The sequence below is a fragment of the Amphiprion ocellaris genome, chromosome 11 (genome assembly GCF_022539595.1).
Source record: "Amphiprion ocellaris isolate individual 3 ecotype Okinawa chromosome 11, ASM2253959v1, whole genome shotgun sequence".
NCBI classification, from domain to species: Eukaryota; Metazoa; Chordata; class Actinopteri; family Pomacentridae; genus Amphiprion; species Amphiprion ocellaris.
The window spans coordinates 4,880,827-4,900,861 of record NC_072776.1 but is presented as its reverse complement, the minus strand read 5'-3'; the positions used below and the strand labels follow the sequence as shown (position 1 = coordinate 4,900,861).

Here is a 20,035-nt window from a genome sequence, read left to right as displayed (position 1 = left end):
ATGTATAATTTTTTTTTTTTTCTGCATTTGCGTCTTACAGGCTTAAATATATTTTAAAAAGAACACACAAATCAAATAAGGACCAGGTTGAAAATACAAAAACACAGCTGCATTTGCTTCACCGGCAGAAACTACACTGAGGCTCAGATTCATCAAGTCCATTAGGTGTAACTTTATTCTCTGCTTTCATGATGGGCGTCGCTCACCGGACAGAAGTACGAGTTCTCGGCAATGTATCGTGCCACGGCCTCATGGCTGGCTGAGGCCGCCATCACCAGCAGCAGAGCGTCTCGGGCCTGCTGTCCGATGGCTCCGTCCCGGTGGATGAACGGCACCAGGAGGGAGAAGATCAGCAGGTTGGTGGAGCCCTGCTGGGCCGGTGCAGCCCGGAACAACATCTCTAGGACCACCGGCTGCCGGGCCATGGACACGCAGACCTGATGGGGAGCAGCAGGGTGTCAGTGAATGAAATGGTAGGATGGAATAGTCCGAAACAGTGATGGCAAATCATGCACCAACAGCAGTGATTAGTCTAACTTGAGAAACAGACAAATTTTGTAATTCAGCCATGAAATTTGAGAGAATAATAATCCTGACAACAATTTTTCTTGTTGTACTGCATGTGTAGGCTCTTATTATTTTGTTTTGAATTTATTTTCATTATTTGTCTAATTTGACATTTGTCTTATTTCAAAGCACTTTGCAACTTTGTATTGTAAAGGTGCTATACAAATAAAGTTTTTCAATCATTTTTTAAAATTATTTTCACTATATTTCCTAAATCTAGTTTTCGTTTGATTACAATAGAACAGGTATGAATCAAATGCATAAACGCTGCATTTATTAGATGTGTGTCTCAAAATGTGCTTCTGAATGCTGTCAAATTTTATTTACATATATTTCCTAATAAGCACTTTTAACAGCTGTCATGATGCAGGTCATTTCACATTTTCTCAGAAATTATGTTGTGTCTTCATGGGTTTTGTGGTTTTTTTTTTGGTCTCACTTGTGCTGTTTGTCTTTTGTCGCTTTGTAACTTTTTTGTCTAACGTTTTGTCTCTTTCTTGTCTTGTTTTGTCATTTCTTGTTGTTCTGTTGTTTCTCGTTTTTATCATTTTGTCTCATTTTTGTAACATTTTGTTTTGTTTTCGTTGTGTTTTTTGTCTTTTTTTCTGACTTTCGTCTCGTGTTTTGGCGTTTTGTTTCTCGTTTTTGCCATTTTTTGTCTCGTTTGTGTCATTTGTGTAGTTTCTTCTCTCATTTTTGTCATTTGTCCATTTTTTTGTCGATTTGTAACTTTTTTGGCAAATTTTTTTGTCTCTTGTTTTGTTTCGTGTTGTTTGTCTCATTTTTTGTTATTTTGTTTCTTGCTTTTGTCATATTATTTCTTGTTTTTGTCTTTTTGCATCTCATTTTTGTAATGTTTTGTCTTGATTTTACTGGTCCGGCCCACTGGAGATCAAACTGGACTGAATGTGGAACCTGAACAAAGATGAGTTTGACTCCCTGTACTAGAGTACACATCAGAGAGGACTGCAGGTTTTCATGTACCTGGTTGAGCAGCAGCACCAGACTGTTCTCCAGAGCCGAAGGACAGCCGAGTTCTGGGTCGGCACAAGCTCCCAGCAGCCTGAGCAGCGGGTGGAGGACGGCCGTGTGCTGCAGCAGAGGCTGCTGGGACTGACCTATGAGCATCTCAAATAGCTTGAGCAGCGCCCCCTGGCTGTCGGGGTCCAGGCCTCGGCGGAGGTGCCACTGAACGAGGCTTTCCAGGATGTTCTCGGTGACCACCAGCTCCAGGATGGGGCCCATCGGCGGCACGCTGGCGCCGCCGTCTGAGCTCTCAGCAGGTCGCTCCTCCGCCAGCAGACACAACATCTGGTCGGTGTGATTCCTCACCGCCGTCAGGTCATCGCTGGAGGACGACGTTTCGTGCTGCTCCAACACCCAAGAGACCTGAGAAAGAGGAGGTGAGGAGGAGGTGAGTGTAATATTTGGGTCAATATATAATTGTGGGACTTCTTGTATCACAGTTGACGTTTTTGCTGTTTTCAGGCCTAAAATCAACATGACCTCCTCTAACCAAACACCACATGGCATTTTAGAGAAAGATTCTTCTCAATATTATATATACAATTGAGTGAAATTGAAAGTTATTTCTAAAGATATTGTAGTAAACCTGTTGACTACTTTATATTAAATAACTCAGAAAGCCTTGGAGTCTGGCCAGTCTTTTCTCCAGGAGGAAATGACATCATGTGGAGCAGGTCATGTGATCTGGAATTAACACACTTCCTTGAGAGGTGTTTTTGTAATGGGGAACTTAGCGGAAAGTGATTTAATTTATTTTCCACATAAAAGTTGATATATTGCTAAAAAAAGAAGAGAGAAATATCTGTCATGATTATCTCAACTTAATAAAAAGAACACAATCAAAACTATTTCTGAATCAGCTCATTTTATTATTTAGCTAATTAGAAGGTGGTTGTTATTAAATTTGGATGGTTATTTAGTTGACATTTTAGTGTTATCCAGTCATTTTTTATTAATAAGTGATTGTTTCCATAACAAATAATTATGGAATTTGTAAAGACATGATCATAATGAACATAAAAACATTAGTTTTTTTTTACTTTTAATAAAAATGTATGCAAGATATGTCCCATGGACTTCAAAAGTCCCTCAATGATAGAGTGCTCTGTTTAAATCTTATCACGTCCTTGAGTAAAGAGTTACAAAACAGAAAACATTTCTCATCAACCCTTACAGGTCTCTTATACTAAGTTTGGCTGTAACTGCACAGACAGCAGTGAGATTATTTGTCTGATCTAAGATTTTATTTTGTTGTTTCATTATCAAGGAAGTGAACACAAACCCCTGTCCGATATGAGACTGTTTGTCCCCATAGATGAGGTGAAAATGTATTATAATATAATTTTAATCATAAATTCAGAAAATGAATACTACATAAAACCAGTTTGAACAGAATTAAAAAGTACATGTTAGATTTTATAAACGCAATTCATTTTTCAAAATAAAATGGAACGAAATGGCATCAACACAGTGTAAAAAAAAGACCTGTCAAATGAGCAAATATTTCACAACATTTAATCTACCAGTCAGCATGACTGGAGCAGTAATGAACTTGCAGATCTGCCAGCAGCCTGTGCAGATAACAGTTGTTTCTCAAAATAAGTGTGGTAAATGTGTGAGCTGTAACCCAGTGAAACACGAAATTGGTAAAAAACAATTTGGTGAAAGTTTCACAACAGATTGTTTGCAAAACATGTTCTCCCACAAAACCACTCACTATATTCAGTATTTTCTGCTAGCTGTGTAACTTGATAAATTAAACATCTTCTTTAAAAATATCGAACCAAAAAAACTGAAGCCATTCTTGTCGGCGCCCCTCATCAGGTCCAGTCAACCTCCAGAACCACCACCACCTTTCCAGACCAGACATTCCCCTCTCATCAGCAGTTAGCAGCCTCGGTATGAGACTGGACCTTCACCTGACATTCAACAACTACATCAAACATCTGTGCAAGTCTTTGTTTTTCCACCTCTATAATAATGCCAAACTCCGTCCCACCCTCGCCCTTTCTGATACAGAGAAACTCATCCAGCCTTTGTCTCCTCCAGGCTGGACTGTTGCATACTGCTCATCAGGATCTCTAGCAAGAGCCTGCAAAAGCTCCAATATACTCAGAACAGCTGCTAGGATCCTGGAGAGAAGCAAAACAACATCACACTATCCTCCGTTCACTCCACTGGCTCCCCATCTCATTCAGAATCCAGGACTACATTCATGGCAACGCTCCGGAATACTTCAAAGAACTCCTCTGCCTCCAATCATCTAAAAGAAACCTCCACTAATAATCATCACCTCCTTCTCCGTCTGCACAGAACCAAGCTCCCGACCATAGAGGCAGAACCTTCAAAACTCCCTCCCTGACCACCTGAGAGCTCAACAAACTGTGGGAGTTTTTTTAGAAAAAGCAGAAAAACCTTTCTCTTGAACAGAGCTTTTAATTAAACGTGTCCCTGAAATCTTTATTATTATTTTACCTGCTTGTTTGTTTTTATCCTTTTATATCTTTAATGAAGCACTTTGACATTTTGCCTAAATGAAAAGTGCATTACACATAAAATGCATTATTATTATGATTGTAAGGACTGATAGTTCACACCACCCTGAACACATACATGTTCTGAGCAGTACTAGGGATCTGGTGGATATTCAAACATGCTCACATCATATGAGGACTTTCTGCTTCTTCTATGATGGATTCCTCCTTGCACAGCTAAAAGTTCAGTCTAGAAAAGGTACCGTTGCAAAGCTTCCACACCCTGGAATCAACCCCCCCCCACATCCCTCTGATTTACGGAGCCTCAGAGCGGGCCGTGATGTGGCTCTGTAACCTATAAAACATCCGGTCAATGATTGGACATCAGCCAGTCACGCTGTTAAAGAACACCGACTGAAGACTCTCGTCAGCAGCAGAACGGCCAACTGGATATGTGAACTTCCACACTCAATGTCTGGACAGATAATCATTCACTAAAACAAAGACAGAGCCTTAAACTTAAAGCTGCTCTCTCTACCGTTTAGTTTTTATCCGTGTGCTGCTCAAGAAATAAAACAGATATACAAATATTTTCTTTATAGAGCAGCAACTAGTGTTAAATAACTGACCAAGAAGCTCATCAAGAGAAAAAGAAACTGTGGAACACTGGAAATATCACATTTCTTCATGATAAATTCACACAATATACAGTTTGCATTTTAAAAACCAACATGACACATCGTCTATATACACTGACTTCGTTTCAATTCTTATGCTGGGATTACATTTTCAGAAATCATAGTAGATGCATGATCCATTATCATTTCAGTATAAAACTACCTTAAAATGATTTAATATGCTGTAAATACTCGCTTTTTATGTTTATTTATTGTCCATTACAGCTGCAGATTTTATTTTCCTCACAAACAACTGATTGGTTAAAGAGTAAGTACAATTTTAGGCGTTTGACTACAGCACTAGTTGTTTTGTTCTCTGAGTTTCACAGCTTCTCTGAAAATGCTGCAGTGTGGGGATGCAACAACAAAATGGTCGAGTAGTGCAAGAACTAAGATTTTTACACACATTCCGAAAAATATGCTTTCAATTTATAATAGTCAAAAGCTCTTATTTTGAAGGTGATCACACAGAATAGCCCTTTTCAGCTGGACAGGAAGTGAAGGGAGGAGAGAAATCAGGTAAACCTGTGAGCTGGAAACACCTGACAAAGGCAGCATGGAGGAGAACAGTGGGAGGAGTGAAAACAGAAATAAAGCGATATTTTGAAGTTTGATCCAGCTGGATTTGCAGTTTATTTCTGACTGTGAACTGATGCCAGGACAGGGCTGGATATGGATCACTCACCTTCCTCTCTGGACTGGTTGGACAGTGGTGGAGTTAAGATAAGTCTCCTCTTATTTTTACGTTTTTTTTTTTTTTTTTTTTTTTTTACACACAAACCTCCAAGTTTTTCTGTTTTGCTTGCCTCAGTTTAGTTTGTATTATCCCTTCTATTCTCCTCTTCTACCCTTTTTGGCCCTTCACAAACACTCCTAAACCTCTCAGAACCAAACTGAACTCATTCTACCTTTAAAACAGCACCTTATCTAAAGGCATTTTCATACTTAATTAAGAACCATTTGATTTTTCTCATCAGGACATGTTTTTTCACTTCATTTACCGTTTCTGTTGATTCAGTGGGCATTTGTGTGTGAGACACTCATGTTTGGTTAATTTTAGGGTTGAATAGAACCAGTTTTAGCAATGTAGTTGAATTGATGGTTGTGTTTTCCTTATATTTTGTGCATTTTTGTAGCAAGGGCGGGTAGCTATCCCTCGAACTTATTTAAGACAGTATTTTGTGTCTGATTGGTTTTTATTCCCCTTGTCTGGTGCTAAAGTCCTTTTTGATTACTCGGGATATCTCTAAGCTACACAGTCCAGATAATTTTGTTCAGAAACATCTTTTTGATGGCCTATGTAGCTGCTCTGCTCACTTTAGCCTTCCTGCTTTGGAGACACTCATGAAGACAGCTGCGGATTTCACAGATGTACAGGTGTTGTTATTCCTGTTACAGATTGGTGTCTGTGTGCACGTGGCCCAGGCAGATTCTTAAGAACTCTTGAGATGACAAAATTTTAATTTTTTTTAATATATATATATATATATATATATATATATATATATATATATATATATATATATATATGCATATGCATTATGCATTTATATATGCATTTAATTTTTTTATTTTATTAATTTATTTTTCTAATTTTTTTTCTATATTTGGTTTTACAGGGTTAACGTGATCATTTTGACAGCCCTAGTAAAAGTATTATTCAATAAAACGTGCAGCCAACTTATTAAAAATGAAAGGGCTGAGGCCCACAGTGCTCAGTATGTTGATTAAAATTCAGTTCTTCAGCTCACCTGTCTCCAGTGGTTCTCAAACACCATGAGGCAGGTCTCCGGGTCGGCGGTGCAGGGGCTGGAGGGGACAGCGCTCCGCCCGGATCGACTCCCAGGACCCCGAGGGTTCAACCTGCTCAGCCAGCTCATACTGGACCAGACAGGTGAGGGACAAGAACTCAAAGACCAGAGCAGGACAGGAAAAAGCTCAAAGTAGAGAAGCGAAAAGAAATTAAGAGGGATTAAAAGGAGAAAAAGATGTAGGGAAAAGGAGGAGAGAAGAGGGGCAGAAAGGGAAGGGAAAGTGTATCCGACTGGAGAAGGAGGTCTGCTGAGAGGGCTGTCAGTGCCGGTCAGTGCACGTCGAGGAAAAGCCCGCTGCTGCTTTAGAAGCTGAGTGACCCTGTCCTCCCTGTAGACCCTGTCATCCAGTCTGAAGCCAACTCCACTCCATAGCCGGTCAGGACGGGGCTCTGCTGTCAGCAAACACACACAAAAACAACATAAACATAAAATCTGAAAAAAATAACACTTTTCTTTTTTTTAAAGTTATTTTTATGGCCTTTTGTTGGCTTTATTTGATAGGTGTAGTGAGAGACAGACAGGAAATGGGGAGAAGAGTCGGGGAAAGACATGCAGCAAAGGGCCACGAGCAGGAATCGAACCCGGGCCGCTGCGTCGGGGACCAGCCCCTGTACATGGGTCGCCCGCTTAACGCGTTGAGCTATACGGGCACCCCGAAAAAAATAACACTTTTCAAGAAACTCTGACAGCCTCTTAATCTAAAGCTCCAATCTGTGTGTTTTATCTGATTATATTTCTCTTCATTTGGGTCTAAAAATGCAGTGGAATAACCACTATGTTGCATGTTAAGGTCCATTAGCTGGACATACATGAGGGAGGTTGTGGCTCGGCAGGTAGAGCGGGTGTCAGAATGTTCACGGTGGCCGTTCGCAGTGTGTGAGTGGCTGAATAAGAATGATGCTGTGATGCACTGAGAATAAAAACACCGTGCAAATGCAGAAGTCGATTTAATGTGGGTGTTACACTGGTTTCTGTCAGGTCAGCTGAGGTAAACGTGTGATACTGATGGCAGCATTAACAATACAGGTGGAGACAAAGTCAGGACATGTTTGCAGGAAAAACAACAAGCTAGAAAGAACTGCTACGGTTAATCAGTGTATTAAATACGTCTTTTAAAGATTAAGTTAATTCGCGACCGTAAGACAAAAACAAACCCATTATTTCCATTTGCTAATTTTCAGAACACAGGGGGTCCTCGCCTTACGTGTGAATTCCGTTCCTACAGACTGACATAAGTCGATTTCCACCAAAAGTCGGAGCTCCGGATAAAATGTAAACGAAGCCGTTCCGTGCATCATGATATCAATCAGTTCTTCATTAAAGTAGTGAATACTAATGACTTTCATGCATGTATGAACAATTTTACAAGAAGATAACAGAATAAGCTGCACTGCTTTTACAACTTGATCTAATAATGCCGATGTTGGTCGGTGTTTCTTCCTGTTCCCAGCATTTTATTCTATCTAATTTCACTTCCATGGAGACGGCTTTCCTTTTCTTCCAAGCATCAGAAGAGTCTGACTTGCGCTTGGGAGCCATAATGAAGGACAAAAAGTTAGTGAATGTAGCACAATCCAAGGTGGAGTACAACCAGAGAATGGAAACAAAGCCGTCTTATAGCGCTGCATGACGACGTATTCATCCACTTCGCTCGTCAACTAGTTCTACCTAACGATGAAACGCTGTAGGTCGATGACGTCGTAAACCGAGGACCTCCTGTATTGAGAAAAGTTGTCATACAGCCAGACATGCTAAAGCAGGGCTGTCAAACTCATTTTAGTTCAGGTTCCTCATTCAGTTCAGTTTGATCTCCAGTGGACCAGACCAGTAAAATCACAGCATAATAATCTATAAATAACAACAACTCCTAATAGTTCCTTTGTTTTAGTGCATAAAAGTACATTCTGAGAATGTTCACATTTAAGGAATATTTACAAAGTTTACAAAACATGAACAACATTCAGTCTCAGTTTATTATTTCCACATTATAACTTCTAGATCAGAGTGTCTACAAAGGAACACAACATTTAGTCATCTGGAACTGAATGAGATAGTATTTTACTTTATGATCAAAATGGCAAAAAGCAGACCAAAAAAGACAAAAAACTACAAAAACAAGACACAAAATGACAGAAAATGAGACACAAAACAAAACAAAAAGAGACAAAAACATTACAAAGCAACAAAAAATGGACAAATGACAAAAAAAATGACAAAAAGACAAAAACAATACACAAAATGAATAAAGCAAAACACAAAGTAACAAAAACAAGGCAAAGACACAGATGAGACAAGGAACCACAAAACGACAGAAACGAAATAAAACGACAAAAACATGAGACAAACAACAAAATCAAGACAAAATATTACAAAAATGGGACACAAAATGACAAAAGAACAACGAGCAATCTAGTATTTTACTTTATGATCAAAACAACTTGTCATGGTCTAGAAATTATCTTAAACTTACAGTTAATGTCTTCTCTATTGTTTACACTTTGCAAAGTCATCCTGCGTCCTGATTGGACGCTCTGGTGGGCCGCTTTTGGCCCGCAGCCCGCATGTTTAACACCTCTGTGCTAAAGGGATCGCTGCCTCACCATTCCAGACCCCTAAAAAAACACTCATTCAGAAATGTCTCATTTATGCGGAAGAGCTTCTGTGTTTTCTCCCTAAACAAATATAAGGCTGCATCTACAGTATGTTGTTACCATGGAAACCACTCAGTCCTTCTGTGGAAAAGCTGCAGCCGGTCCACCTACTCTTACCAGGAGTTAGTGTCTAACATCAAGCTTTCAACACCTGATTAAACATTTAGCATTATCTGTTTACAATAATACGTGTGATTTTCATGCATTCATTGTTTGAATTTTAAGTCAATTTAAAATGCAAATTATCTAAATAGAAATACTGTATCGCTTCAAAAAAAATACTGCTCCAGTCAGACTTCAATTATAAAGTTTATACAAGAAATTAGCTGCAACCTAGGCATGCTTAAAAACTAAATGTAGAAACTTTACTCCATATGCAGGGCATTTACAACAAGGCATAACTTTTTCTTTGATTGTTATCAGTTAAAAACATGAGAATAGGATCATATCTCACAGACACAATTGTGATATCCAACAGTTTTGTTTTATTTTTTTTATAAAGGTAAAATGCATCACAGCATCCCACTCTAAATGAAGCATTGTGATGTTTCAGAGATGACCTGGCCTGTAAATTATAATCTCCAGATGTAAGAAAAGGTGACCATTTGCAACAGACTGCAGATCACAATTTAGTGGAAAAGTAAGAAATCTTATTCCCACAAAATACACACATAAAGCAACTGCAATATCTGCCAAAATACTTGAAACATGATTGTGTTTTTTTTGCATATTGTTTAGCCCTAGTTTGTGAAATATTGCAGTGATTAAGAGTTAAATACAGCAGTGGCTTTCTTCAGTGAGGAGATGAGATTTAAGAACCCAAACTGAATCTCTGGAAACACCTTCAGACTGAACAGAGTCTGAGAATCATAAATCCTCTCGCTGCGCCTACGAACTGCTGCATCACAGCAAAACATCGGCTCAGTTTCTCATTAGAAGTAAGATTCTTTTCTAGTTATTACTGGGCAGCTCAAACCAGCTTCCATTAAAACTTTGAAGACAGAAAAGCGTCAGCGTCTTTGAGTTTTTGGAAAAGCGCTTTATAAATAAAATTTATTATTATAAAAGCGTGGTAAATTGCTGTACTGTACATCTGTAATGTGGTTAAATTTTTCCTGCAACATACTGCCTGGCATGAAAATTCTACGCAGTTAAAGGTGGTAGACAGTCGTATATTAATATACAGAGAAAGAGCAAAACATATTTTTGAAAAATACTAATATAACTTCCAACAATAATATGTAGGGGTGTCTGATATTGGCTTTTTTTTTGCCAATAAACGATACGCCAATATTGTCCAACCTTAATTTCTGATTTCAATATCAACTAATACCAATATATGTGGGCTGTTTAACAAATTTTAGGTAACATCACATATCTCCTGTGGTGGAATTAACACATCATGCCTAATTTTATTGTGATGCCCCATTGGATGCATTCTCAAATGCAACAAGGCTTTCCAAATGTAAACTACTTCAACTTAAGTTATGGAAAAATTTACATATTTATGCCATATATATCCTTGTTTCTTGAGGAGAAATCCAGGTGTTCTCTTATTGGTTTTCATGGTAGGCAAAAGAAACGATAATGATATTGACCGATAGTATATTTGTATGCCAATATCGGGCCAATATTTTCGGACATCCCTAATAATATGAATACAATTGTTTAATGTTATATCACAAAATACTCTCACTATTTTGCAAACCAAAGTCAGTATTATTAGTAAATTAAGCTTTTTGATGCACTGTTACAACAAGAAACGAGAAAAAAACTACCAAAAAACCCACTAGTGGCTGAACAACTGTAGTCAGGAGCACACAGAGACCAGAACTGATAAACATGTTTGTCATATGATGATGTGGACATGTGACAGTCTGTCTTTTATTCTGTTTGGAGAAACTGTTTAGCTGCCTTTCCCTGTAAGATTGATCCTCTGATTATTCCTAATATCCTGAAACCCTATTTACCGCTCCCTGGATTCTTCTAATGAAAGGAAAAAGATTTTTCTATGCTTTTAAATGCTGGCCAGTAATCAAGTTACTGCTGAATTGTGCTGTAACCTGATTTGTTAATTGTTTTATTTGCGGGGTAAAGAAAGGAAAATATGCCGCTGAAAAGCATCAAACACTCCCCCAGCTCTTCTTCTGTCTTCATAGCTCCAAAAATATCCAGCAGAAGCAGAGTACTACGGATTTATTACGAGGATTAGCAGGAATGACTGAACAGATGGATACTGGAGATTTTGCAACAGGAGTGGTTTGGATGTCTTTTTTTTTTCCTGTGGCTTTGGGTTACCATTGGAACTAATGGAATCCTATTGTGTGCCAGAGGGTGTTGTTCATGAAAAACAAACTTTTCAGAACCACAAGGGACGACAATAATATCATCTTTATCAGTATCTAAAGGCTTTAAAATGAAACGGCAGCTTCAGCTTGTCAAGACAAAAATTAATGCCAATGCGTACATCTGAAAATCATTCTGTTTACGTCTACACCTGCCATCATAATAAGTGTAGGTATAAAAATAAGTTAGTTATACTACTGAAGGGATCTTTGCTATTAGCTGGAAGAAATACGTGCATATTAGACTCATAACAATTAATAGATTAGTTCTCAGCAAGTCATTTTTTTAAAGTTCTCGGATTCCAGCTTCTTATATTTGAATATTGTCTGGTTTGTTTTCTCCTGTATGACCGTAAACTAAATATTGCGGACAAAACAAGATATTTAAGGACAGGGGTGTCGTACTCATCTTAGTCCAGGTTCCACATTCAGTCCAGTTTGACCCCCAGTGGACCGGACCAGTAAAACCACAGCATAATAACCTATAAATAACCACAACTCCTAATGGTTCCTTTGTTTTGGTGCAAAAATGTTTACAATTTATGAACTTTTTATCTTTTTACAAAACATTATGAACAACCTGAAATTTCTCAAGAAAAATAAATTCAATTTCGGCAACACTAAATAAAAAATAGATCCACTCTCTGACTGAGACGCTGCAGAGAATGTATTTAAATACCACTATTCCAGCACACTGTAGAGAATATTTAATCTGAAATTAATCACAGGGAACCAGTTCCATCACAAAAATAAACCCCAACTAAATTAACAGCAAAATAAAAACAACTCCATCTGAAATTAAAAATCGCACCATTACACATTGGCACACAACCCACCATTTCTTAACTATATCTATATAGGGTGTCCTCGACTTACGTCGGAGTTCCGTTCCTACAGATAGATGTAAGTCGATTTTCCCCGTAAGTTGGAACTCCAGCGAAAATGTAAACAAAACCGTTCCGTGCATCACGGTATCAATCAGTTCTTCATAAAAGTCATGAATACCAACGACTTTCATGCATGTATGAATCATTTTAGAAGAAGATAACAGAATATGTTCCACTGTTTTTACAACTTAATCTAATAATGCTGATGTTCGTCGGTGTTTCGTCCTGTTCAGAGCGCTTTATTCGATCTAATTTCACTTCCATGGTGTGTTGCCCTTAAGGCAGAATTATCAATGTACTTGTCTTCCTGTCTGCTATTTTGATGTTTAGCTTTACACATGTACGACTGGATGCACGACTCTACTTTGTAAACACCACAGAGGCAATATCGTAATTCACTTAATTTTTGTACTTACTGCTGGAGTTCAAAGGATTTATTTACATGTATTTATGTTGTTTTATTCTGTTTTTTGTTGCAGTTTTCACTCTGTTTGTAACGTGCATCAAGAGCCTCAGTAAACTCCAGTTTGCTACAATTCACGATTCATTTTGCAAGCACAAGTTTAGCTAGTTGTACAGCTGCAGCTTTTACGTTGCAGGGAAGACAGCACACATGGAGACGACTTTCCTTTTCTCTGAAGCATCAGAAGAGTCTGACTTATGCCTGGGACCCATAATGAAGGGCAAAAAGTTAGTGAATGTAGCACAATCCAAGGTGGCGTACAACCAGAGAATGGAAACAAACCCGTCTTAAATCGGCGCGTGACGACGTATTCATCCACTCCGCTCACCAACTAGTACCACATAATGATGAAACGCTGTAGGTCGAGGACACCATAAACCGAGGACCTCCTGTATTCTATTAGCTGCTAAACTAGCAGTGTAAAATGGACATAACATCAAATCAAGTACAAAAATGAAAATGTATTTTGACATTTTCTGCATCACTAACGCCAAGTGGTGAAGTAGCCAAGATAAAATACTGCTAACAACAAAACGCCGTAAACCGAGGACCCCCAGTATATGGTTAGAAGGCAACATCATATTAATAAGTGACCGGCCAAAATGAGCTCCTGAGAAATCCAAAATTTCACATCCCTAAAAAACACAGCCTAAAGAGACTGGTTTTCAGTGATATGCTCCTTTATTTCCTTCTGATTTCAATTTCAATGCATTTATTTCAGAGTTAACAGAATGAAATCTCTGCCTACATGAGCTTAAAATCTACTTCTGTGAAACTGTTTGCTTTCATTTTCTATTTGTTAGAATGACAACTCCCTCTCAGGACTCTTTGGTGAGTCCAGCGAAGTTCCGTGAGTTTAGTGCAGTGAGATGATTGAATGTTAAAGTAGATTACAAACATATTTGTTATTATTCGGGGCCACATGACGTGGACTAACATCTTATGACTTGGACGTGGGTCAGACATGAGTAACCGACATGATTTTCTTTATTCAATTCTTCATGCAGCAGAAGAATGAGTGTATAAACAACTAAACACAGTCCAAACTTTCTTCTAATGAGTCACCATTTCTCAGTATCTGAGTCAAACTTAGCGAAGCTCACAGAAAATGACATTTATTCGTAAAGGTGTTGGACAAATTCATAGCTCGGACTGAAAGCAAAAGTCAGAACAAACGACTGAAAATCAGATCCCTGAATATCCAGTCTGCTGATGATTCATTATAAATTCATTACCTTAGATGCACGTCAGCCCGTGTGTCTCAGCATGTCCACAGAATATTCTAGTACTCAGCTGATATGAAGTCTAAGACGTGCAGAAATTCCAAATGTGTTGTATTTTCAGGTCGCACATTCAGCCTGATAAAAACATCCATAAAATGAGTTCAAGGTTCAGCCACGGCCGCCTTCATAAAACCAAGAATGTTTGTCAAAGCTTAGTGAATGAGCACTCCACATTCTGTGATAATATCAGAACACACAGTCTAAGGGTCAAGATGCACTCTACAGGGGTGACAAACATGCAGCCCGCGGGCCAAAACAGGCCCTCCAGAGGGTCCAAAACCGACCCTCAAAGTGTAAAAATTCCAAAGACATTAACTACAGATTGTAAATTAGTAAAACTATAAAGTTTAAATATTTTCCAGACCATGACAAGTTGTTTTGATCAGAAAGTAAAATACTAGATTGGTCATTGTTCTTTTGTGTCTTATTTTTGTAATATTTTGTCGTTTTTTGTCTTTTTTTTGTTTGACGTCATTTTTTTTCTCGTTTCTGTTGTTTTGTGTTTCATTTTTGTCTTGCTTGTGGTTTTGTCTCACTTTGGTCGTTTTGTGTTTTGCCTTATTCGTCGTTTTGTGTAGCGTTTTTGTTGTTTTGTTTCACGCTTTTGTCATTTTTGTCTCGTTTTTGTCATTAGTCCATTTTTTTGTCGCTTTGCAACTTTTTGGTCAAATTTTTTGTCTCTTGTTTTGTTTCGGGTCGCTTCTCTCATTTCTTGTCATTGTGTTTCTTGGTTGTGTCATTTTTTGTCCTTTTTCTATCCGACTTTTGTCATTTGTCTCATGTTTTTGTCGTTTTGTTTCTCGCTTTTGTCGTTTTGTGTCGTTTTTGTCGTTTTGTGTCATTTGTCTATTTTTTTGTCGCTTTGCAACTTTTTCATTCAATTTTTTGTCTCTTTTTTGTTTCGTGTCATTTGTGTCATTTTGTTTCTCATTTTTGTCATTTTGTGTCTCATTTTTGTAATATTTCGTCTGGTTTTTGTTGTTTTTTGTCTCTTTGTCTTGTTTTTGTCGTTTATCTCATTTTTTCTCATTTTGTTCCTCGCTTTTGCCGTTTTGTGTCCCGTTTTTATAATATATTATTTTGTCTTGTTTTTGTTGTTTGATCATACAGTAAAATCCTATATGGTTCAGTTCCATATAGCTGTGACTAAATGTTGTGTTCCTTTGTAGACACTCAGTTGTAATGTGGAAATGATAAACTGAAGCCTAATGTTGGTGAAATTGAATTAATTTTTTTTAAAGAAATTTCAGTTTGCTCATAATGTTTTATAAAAAGATAACTCCTTAAATGTGAACATTTTTGCACTAAAACAAAGGAACCACTAGGAGTTGTGGTTATTTATAGGTGACTATGCTGTGATTTTACTGGTCCGGTCCACTGGAGATCAGACTGGGCTGAATGTGGTCCTGAACTGAGTTTGACATGCCTACTCTAGATAGACTGAAAGTGGTGATAGAGTTTGTTTCTAAAGTTTCTGTCGCCTCCTACGACACACAAACTGACAGCCACACCTGCTTTACCCGGAAAGTTTCCAGGTGTGAGAACAGGCTCAGCTCCAAGGTCTCTGCAGATTCTGTCGCTCACATTCCTCACACTTTCTACTTTTGTCTGTTGAACTTCTATGATCACACTCGCGTTCACAGTTTTATAGACTTTATAGAAGAGCGACTGAAATACAACCAAATTCTGAATAAAGTTCTGAACAGCACGTCAGGAAATGCGACCACCAGTGAACGCAGTATTTCCTGTAGCCTCCTAACCGATATGTAGTAGCAGCAAACACTTCCGTTCTGTAACCACCACCTCACTCAGAACACCTCCAGAGCTCAGTGTGCCAGTCTGTCTTCACACAAAACAGCTATAGAAGACCTTAAACAGTAACTAATGATTATTTTTATGACTGATTCATTGATTCAGAGTATTTGGATTCTGAAAATGCAATCACACTTTCCCACTCCCCAGAATGACACACAGCAATTCCTTAATTTATCCAAACAGCAGTTCAATAATCCATCACAAACAATAATAAATCTGTCAGATATTCTTTTAAAATAATCTGAAATTTCATGCACTTTGCTTTAAAATAGCTTAAACTGATTTTCCAGATTGTCACAGATTAATTACAAGTTCATCATTTTAATGTTTAGCTTGAAGACAGAGCTGATGAAGGCTGTGAGATGTGGGTAGAAAACATTAAGTAGACTGAGGCTGAACAATTAATTTAAATATTAACGCTGCACTATGCCTCATTGCAACACAATTCTTGATGACAGGAAAATGTGTCACATGTTGTCATAAATGAATGCTAAATAGATGCATTGAAGTACAAATTGTTTTCTCCAGATGCCAGAGAACATGTTTGTTTATGACACACAGCAGCAAAAATCTCATAATCAATTTCATGTGTTTCAGCAGGAAATAAAATGTAAAAATGACCACTCTAAGAGAAACCGTGACTCACCGGGGCTGCAGCTGATGGCTATTTTCATTCTTAATCAACTTACTGACGCTTTAGTCCAGCGATCGATTAGTCATTTGATTTACAAACTGTTTTAAAAATGGTATAAATTGGCAACCAATGTCAAAGATGACAACCTGAAACATCTGGCTTCAGTAAACTGTCATAAAGGAGGAAAGAAATCAGACAGTAGTAAAATCTGAAAAGACAGAATCGGGGAAGTTTGACATTTATTTTCTTAAAAATTACTCGATCCATTACTGAAACAGCTGATTAATTTAGTGATTGACAACTAATTGAATAATCTTTGCGTGTGTGGATCACATCAAACAAGTGAACAGCTGTTAGTTTTTAAAAAATCATATTTTCTATAATAATAACGCAATCTTTTTTAGTTCTATTTATAAAATATGATGCAGGTTTCTAAGAGGGTTTAAAATCCATACCTAATAGTTAACAACTGATCTATTATTTGATTGATCGCTGTAGCTCTACTGTCTAATAATCACAACATCTTTTCTTTTCTGCATTTCGTTGTCGACTTTGAGTGAAGACAGTGAAGTTAAAAAATGTATAATTTAATCAGGAAATAATGACAACTCACAGTTTGACCAGGACTATGCTGCTGTCCACAAAGCACATATCGTATGTGAAAAAAGTATTAATAATAAATGCACATCCCTTCATTAAGGTGACATGTGTCTGTCATAATGAATCCGGTACAGCTCTGTGCACTCATCTCAGAAGTTTTGACTTTTATTTACTTAAAATTTACTCAAAGCAATTCACCTGTTAACAAAACAGTCGAGAGATTAAGTTAGTGTTTGACAATTTATTGAATAATCGATGTATGTGTGGATCACAAGTGAACAGCTCTAAGTTAAAAAATAATAATTTTTGATAATAACAATCTTTTTTAGTCCTATTTATAAAATATGATGCAAGTTTCTAAGAGGGGTTAAAATCCCAACAATTGGCAATTATTCAATAGTTAACAACTGATCTATTATTCGTCTTTCATTTGAGCTTTACTGTCAAATAATCAGAATAAGATGTTTTCTTGCATTAATAATAAATGCATATCCCTTCATTAATATGACATCTGTCTGTCATAATGAATCCGTTACAGTTCTGTGCACTCATTTGAGAAGTTTTGACTTTCATTTGCTTAAAAATTACCTTAAAAAATTCATCTATTAACAAGACAGTCGAGAGATTAATTTAGTGATTGACAACTTATTGAGGAATCACTGCGTCTCTAGATGGCAACCAAACAAGTGCACGGCTCTTACGTCCAACAAAAAATAAAATTCATACTTATATAATTAGGAAATCTTTTTAAGTTATGTTTAGAATATAATACATTTAATATTCTACAGATTTTAAAATTAGAAGTGTTTTGTTTATAGTATTGTACAGCATGTTTTTTTTAGAGTATATACTAACCTTGAATGTTAATCTGATTACTAACCTGCCTGTTTTGTCTTGTTTTGTTGTTGTGTAAGCTGTTGAATATTTGAATTTCCCTCGGGATTAATAAACTATCTGTCTATCTATCTATCTATCTATCTATCTAATGTGTAAATTTCTAAGGGGGTAAAATCAATTCGTCTTTCATTTGAGCTGTACTGTCATATAATCAGAATATGATTTTTTTCTTGTATTGATATTCATCACTTTACTGATGTGAATTAATTTGTCTGTCATGATGAATCAGTTACAGATCTGTGGGCTCATTTGCCTTTGAGACGCACTGACTTCTATTAAAAATTACTCAAACCAATTAATAAATTATCAGAACAGTGATTGGTTAACGGCTGCACCTCTGGATCACAATCAAACCAGTGAACAGCTATATCTTTTAACAGTCTTTTTTCTGTTATGTTTATAAAATAACACAAGAGCTTTTAAGAGGGGATAAAATTCAAACCATTGGAGACTGTTTAATAGTGAACAACTGATCTATTATTTGATTGAGCGCGCTGTAGTTCTACAACATGATGTTTTTCTTTCCACGTCGTTCAACCCTAAAGCAGACTTTGAGTGGAGAAAGAAATGTTTTAATTTAATAAGGAAATATAGATGACAGAATAATAATAAATGCATAACAGGAGATACTAAATTATTCATATTAGATGCACATCCCTTCACTAATGTAGATTCATTTGGTAGTTTTTAGCATTTCTTAAAAATGAGACATGTAGAATAAAGCGATTTTGTGATATATTGCGATTAATTTTCCTAATTAAGTGTCATGTCACAGATGAGTTACGTAAAGACCATCATAAAGTTAAAAATCTGCTCCAGTAAACGGTGAAATATTGGTGAGATTTTTTTAAAGTCAAAACGACTCAACGGCAGAATCGATGGTGAAAATTTTACGAGTAAAAATGCACTTGAAGATGTGGATAAATCTGATTTAAATCAGTGAATTTAACTATTGCACAGGATTCTTCACTGAATTGTTTTTCAATAAAATGCATCAAAGTCGAGACAACAGTGTATAAAGTTCATGTCATGAATAATCAGTTCCACTCATTGGCTTTTGAGAAGCAAGAGAACTGGTCTACTCAGTTTTTCTTCCTGCATTGAGCCTGCAGGTTATTTAGGAGTTATGTTATTAACTACAAGAGTAATCCATGTCTGAGTTTCAGGAGCTGCATCTACAGATCTTCCATCCAGGACACCAAACTTCTCAGATCTCTGCAGTGTTTTGGATCCCTCCAGTCTGACAGCCTGTTAGCACACTGCAGGCATCACACAGTGCGACCTTGCCCTTAAACCAGCTGATTTATTAATGTTGTGTTATTAACATGTAGTTCATCCTCCTGTGTCAGATGATCTCCTGTTAGCCAGACGAGGCTGGGCTCCGGCAGAAAACAACAATCAATGCATTTCAATGGGAGATGATGTAGCAGCTAGTGGATCCTGCAAACATAATTAGCTAGCTTTGACATGTCAGCCCTTCACACGGTTTTCTCGTGTAGCCGGGGTGCTGGTGTGCCCTTATGACGGGTTAATTACGAAGTTACGTACCTTTTAGATATCTCCAGGGGTCTCTAACAGTCGTAGCTGGTTTCCTCGGATAGCTACCTGCTAGCTGGAGGCTAGTGAGTTAGCGCTGGGTTGCTGCTAACGACTAGCCGCTGATGAATTCCACAATGTCAGAGCAGAAAACGGGCAAACAGCGCGAAAGGAACCCGGAGACAACTGGAGAGCCGGACGGCAGTGAGCCGGGGGAGCTAACACATTAACCACTCCTCCACTGGGGCTGCTGTGCATCCTGTTAGCGACAGATAAACATCCCATCTGATGATTTCTCAAACACTTTTCCCTCTCCCGCAGCCATCTTACTTTAACTCCTCCCACACGGCTCCTGTGAGTCACAGC

The 20,035-nt window shown here is 37.6% G+C and overlaps 1 protein-coding gene and 1 long non-coding RNA gene across 6 annotated transcripts in view; one reads left to right on the top strand and one right to left on the bottom strand.

Moving 5' to 3' along the window:
- Positions 1-20,009, bottom strand: part of fhip1b (FHF complex subunit HOOK interacting protein 1B) — a 42,567-nt gene extending 22,558 nt beyond the window's left edge. Inside the window, exons 1-2 of one of the 4 annotated variants that reach the window (XM_035952303.2) lie at positions 19,682-20,009; positions 6,496-6,950 (exon numbers count right to left, since the gene is read on the bottom strand). In XM_035952303.2, the coding sequence (XP_035808196.2) occupies positions 6,496-6,624 (129 nt within the window). In that variant the 5' untranslated portion in view covers positions 6,625-6,950; positions 19,682-20,009. Of the gene's footprint in view, positions 1-6,495; positions 6,951-14,139; positions 14,297-19,681 lie in introns of those variants that run through there. The other 3 variants (XM_035952302.2, XM_035952304.2, XM_035952305.2) reach the window with 3 other exon arrangements.
- Positions 345-4,056, top strand: LOC118470925 (uncharacterized). Of its 2 annotated transcripts, XR_004848106.2 has the most exons (4): positions 345-473; positions 1,459-1,981; positions 3,418-3,492; positions 3,643-4,056. It is a non-coding gene; the product is annotated as an uncharacterized LOC118470925 (long non-coding RNA). The 2 variants fall into 2 exon arrangements; XR_008603227.1 differs by having other exon boundaries at positions 3,418-4,056.
- Positions 20,010-20,035: the final 26 nt, after the last annotated feature.